Source organism: Topomyia yanbarensis, chromosome 3 (genome assembly GCF_030247195.1).
Source record: "Topomyia yanbarensis strain Yona2022 chromosome 3, ASM3024719v1, whole genome shotgun sequence".
Classification (NCBI taxonomy): domain Eukaryota; kingdom Metazoa; phylum Arthropoda; class Insecta; order Diptera; family Culicidae; genus Topomyia; species Topomyia yanbarensis.
In genome coordinates, this window is record NC_080672.1 from 377,873,307 (window position 1) to 377,878,066 (window position 4,760).

General features: G+C 39.5%; 1 protein-coding gene across 1 annotated transcript; it reads left to right on the top strand.

Annotated features, from left to right (window-relative positions):
* Positions 1-2,060: 2,060 nt before the first annotated feature.
* LOC131688259 (uncharacterized) lies at positions 2,061-2,685 on the top strand. The gene is made up of 2 exons (XM_058972446.1): positions 2,061-2,279; positions 2,335-2,685. The coding sequence occupies exons 1-2, from the start codon at positions 2,061-2,063 to the stop codon at positions 2,683-2,685; spliced, it is 570 nt and encodes a 189-aa protein (XP_058828429.1).
* Positions 2,686-4,760: the final 2,075 nt, after the last annotated feature.

A 4,760-nucleotide genomic window follows, 5' to 3' on the forward strand; every position in this document is an offset into this window, starting at 1 on the left:
ATCGTTCCACTACTCTCCCCACGGGGGGGAGACCTCGCCAAACCACCTCTTGCGAAGGGGTTTGGCACCTCCGTCTGTTTATTTTTATTTTTATTTGCCTCCATGTATAGTCCCACGAGTAGCGCGAGAAATATATGTCCGCCACGCCAGAGCTCCGCATTAGCGTGGTAAGGGACGCTTACTGTGGGGGTTGCCCAGGTACCCCACAGGCTCCGTTAACGATCGAGCATCTTTTTCACCCCCTCGATCACTCATCCCTCGGCACGGGTCGCTTCACGCCTTGGAATTGGGGTTATGCCCTACCTTGCTTTACGTGGTGATCTCGGCCCGGATCATCACAACCATCCTCCTTTACCAGGGCTTTGGACCTGTAGCTCTGGATCTCAATAGTTCCATGTACGTATGTTATTACAGACATGCTACTATTGGGATCCGTCATTCGCTAGCGGAGTTGGGATACGTGTGAAGTACAATAAGAATGTAATAGACATGCCCACAATTATATTGAACATAATTACCCATGGAATCATAGTTTGGAGAAATGAGAAAAGCACAATTGCACCACTAGGTGGATTTTAAACAGGTTTTATGTACATGCAAATGATACACTATGAAAGCAGTACATTAGAAGAAATCATTCTCGCCAAAATAATTTATTCTGAATCATGTTGTTTCACAGATATCTGCAACCTGCGAGACATTCAGCTCGTTGTTGCCTCGCGCAGAAAAGCCTTCAGCTGCTCATAGCTTCATGAATTACTGAACTGATGAAGAAGCCAATCCGGTGTGCCGCTACGTCTTCAGCGACAACCAAAGCTCCAACGATGAATACATGGACGCAAACACGAGCAAGGGAGAGGGCATTTTCTATGAATTGTATTTTATTATTTTCTGAATTTCATGTTAAATCCACAAAATGTGGTTGAAACCTTAATAAATAAACAAACAATTTCGCCGATGACACAAATATGCTAAAAATCAAAAACTTGAGTCACATAACGTAAAAATTGAAATGCTCACCAGTGCCGCCTGGCAGTAGAATTCCGACAAATTCATTCGCCCAGTTAAAAAGGCACAATCTGAAGTCCAAGTTTGCGGAAGAAAGCGTTGTTCTAAACGATCAGGATCACGAGGTATAAAACTGCCTGTGTTGTACTGTTACCAGTACCGTACGATTAGAAAATAATAAATAATAATAATAATTCTAGCACGTCTAGCTGAGCTCAATTCTATTTCTCTTCTACGCTCTATAGCCAACGATGACCTGATTTGTTCCATTTGTGTGAGGAGCAGATCCATTACACGCCTGTAGGTATGTGTAGACCAGATGTTGGATATTAGGTGCGCCCGAATAGCCCGTGATTCGTAACATGAACACAGAAAAGAGCGCATGAGTGCCGGAGAGTAAATAATACATTTACCAAAGTTAATGTAAATTAGGAGGTAACGCAAACAATCACAAAATTGTATATTCAAACGCACTCGAAAACTGAAACTTACAGAAAGAAACAATATCTGTTTTTTTTTATTTTGTAATAAAGAATAACACATCGTTACAGAATATTTTCCTTTGAGCTAGCTAAAATAGAGGTCACAATTTCGAAATTTGACTGATTCAAATTATTTCCACCAACATAAATTTTTCAAAAGTTTTACATACTCGAACAACTCCAAATTTTGAGCAGTTTCCATAAGTAGATTAAATTAGCGCCTAATTAACTTAATGCCATAGAGCTGGTAATAGTGACAAGACACCAGATAAACAAGAGTCGAACCATTTCTCCACGTTTTCAAATCGCCTATCAGATCAGTAATTTTTTATAGTCGCAAGATATTATAAAAAAACTCAAAGCTCAAAAAACAGCTGTCGCTTGACAACTTCAAAATATTTTGTACACTATTTAACTGTTGTTCTCAATGTTACAATATAGTACAACACAAAATCACAGCGCCAAATCTATCAGTACACGGGACTTGTTCATCATTTGCTCGAAACACGCACATTCTACCGCTCGGCATATAAACAGTAACAGAATGTTCAATCACTCATTTGATCAACAATGCGCGGACAGGTGCAATTACTCGTACTCATACAGCTGCTGATCGGATTCCAAATTGGAGAAACTATGTACAGAACGATTGGCGAATTTGACCGCTTCGAGGTTGAGTACAGTGCTTTGGGGGACTTCTCCAAGTTGCGAATCACGAAGTACAACCGAACAACTCCGGTCATCAATGGAACCTACGACATCGCGGTGGATTTGGATGATAGCTATGAGGTGATTCGAGCTTAATTCATGTTTAACTAAACACTCTCTAAATGGATTACCACAGCTAGGAGTAACTTGCGCTAGAAGTGCCCTCGGAAACAACCAATACAACACAATTCCCTTGAAGCTTTCGTCAATGCCGGTCTGCCAGTTCTTCAAAACGTATGCGTATGATTATCAGTATATGTATTTAAACAAATCGAATTTCCCACAAGTGCCTCGGGAAGGAATGTGTCCTTTCCCTAAAGGAACTTATTGGATCAAAAACGTGGCGTTGGATGCATCGGCTTTACCTCCTGTCCTGCCGGATGGTTATTACCGGTGTTACCTGGATGTGTGCAGTCTCCCCGAACGCACTCAACTACTTCGTCAGGCTTATTATGCAAGAATTTATAAGGAACTAATAAAGTATTGAATAGTCTAATAATCAGTTTTGATTACCCCTAGCCCACCCGCAATGCTTCGAAACAACTTTGCCAAAAGAAATACTTTGTAAGTACCTGAATTCAGCGATGTAAGATCTATGGAAATCTCCATGTCTACGGATCTACAGATCTGCGGATAAAATCTACGTATTTTGTTTTCTAAGGAAGTATACGGATTTATCTCCGGCGTACATTTGAATAAGTTTGCCAACAATAATCCACGAATATATGTTCTCTTGGGATATCATCTTAAATTAACTTAAGACTTATAAAGAAGAATCTGAAAAGGTACGTCGAGCGATAATACGGTAAATGTCTAGTTTAGTGACTTTAGTGATAGAGGTCCAATTTTAATGCGGATTTTTGCCAAAACGGTGTATTTTAATCTAAATAAACCGAACCCAAGAGAGCGGAAATGTAAAACTATTAACCAAAGTTTGGTAAACTGAAAAAATAAGTAATGCGTAATAATACGCATAACTGGGACAGTGCTTTAACAAGTGAGCTTCTATCTATCTTCTATCTATCTATCTATCTATCTATCTATCTATCTATCTATATTCTATATATTATATATTATATATTATATTTATATCTGTCTATATAAAAGTCAATGTTTGTATGTATATGATTTATGGACTCCCAAACGGCTTGACCGATTGCCGTAAAAATTTATACGTAATAGGCATTTGTTATGGAGCGTGTTTGTGCGCTATTGGTTGGGGATTATTTGCCCGCCAGGTGGCGCTTCGGAACAAATTGTGTATTCCTCCTATTTCGTTGAAAGTCGCAGCAACGCGCGATGGGTATTAGCTAGTGTCTTATAAAAATAATATATTCAAACCGGAACCACAGGAGCGGATCCAGAAAAAATTTTCGGAGGGGGTCCGAAATTTCGATTTTGAAATGTTCATTGTACAATACGTAATATGTAATACCCTCATTTAATTAAAATCAGCTTTAGTGAACGAATCTGATTTGGAATGTTTTAGAATTTAGAATGAATTGAAAATAGAAACTGCTTTAAAATTTCTCATGAAGTTAAAAATTTTCGGGGGGGGGGGGTCCGGACCCCCAAGACCCCCCCTCTGGATCCGCCACTGCGGAACCAACCAGGTTTCTTCGCAATAACCTTACAATTATCACGTATGATAATAACCGACAACAATTGTAGTACCAGGGCGTTATTTTTAACGGAGAATTTCACTTGTAGAGCAGTGAAATTCTCAAACAAAACAAGTAAACTGAAAATACCGTTTCACGTTTCCCAGTTTGCCCCCAGAATCAAAACCTCAACAGAAACTTATACCGGTATTAAACAAACCAACATAATCTCCATCAAATCGTCAATCGCAGCCACAATACTGTTTGCTATAAAAAAAACTAATAAAAGAGCACACTCATTCGCAGTGCACTCTGAAGCGCGGTGCCGTGGTGAATTTATTTGAGAACGCCATACATAATTGAAAGAGCAAGAGAGTGGGGTCTTTCTCACCCAACTACCCCACCGCCAGCGAACATTTGAAATTCGTTTATCTAGCTTCGGAAGAAAGAGCGTTCTGTTTTCTTTTGTGGTCTGTGATCATTGTATGCATAAAATAGGCGCGCCTGTACATCATTGAAATGATGCCTGGCGGCAGTCAGAAAGCACACTGACGATTTTTTTTCATATGTGCTGCTTTTATATGTGAGTCGCGGTTCATTGGATGCAAAGAGGCGGTCCTAGTAACGCTCGCTGCTTGGTTGAATTGTTCGAACCAATCAGCGCTGCTAATTACCACTTTCACAAAATACATTATTTTTGTTATTTATAGCAATAGTACATTTTACAGAATCAAATACAATATGCGTGCACATATTTCCAATCAGATAGTGCAAAAATATAGCGATTTTCATCAGTACAACAGAAGTTATTCGCATTTGAAAACTGGGAAAATATATCAGCAGAAACTTTGAAACGGGAGCCCAATATTGGAACGTTAGAAGTATTCTACTTCAAAAATTCAGAGAAACCTGGCAGTGCAGGATGCGAATACATTGACAGGGCCCAAAATATGTAGGGGTC

Bases quoted from the DNA above. Each gene is read 5' to 3' on its own strand.
- LOC131688259 (XM_058972446.1), top strand. From the start codon at position 2,061: ATGCGCGGACAGGTGCAATTACTCGTACTCATACAGCTGCTGATCGGA. The intron at 2,280-2,334 runs GTGATTCGAGCT...GGATTACCACAG, and splicing joins ATTTGGATGATAGCTATGAG to CTAGGAGTAACTTGCGCTAG.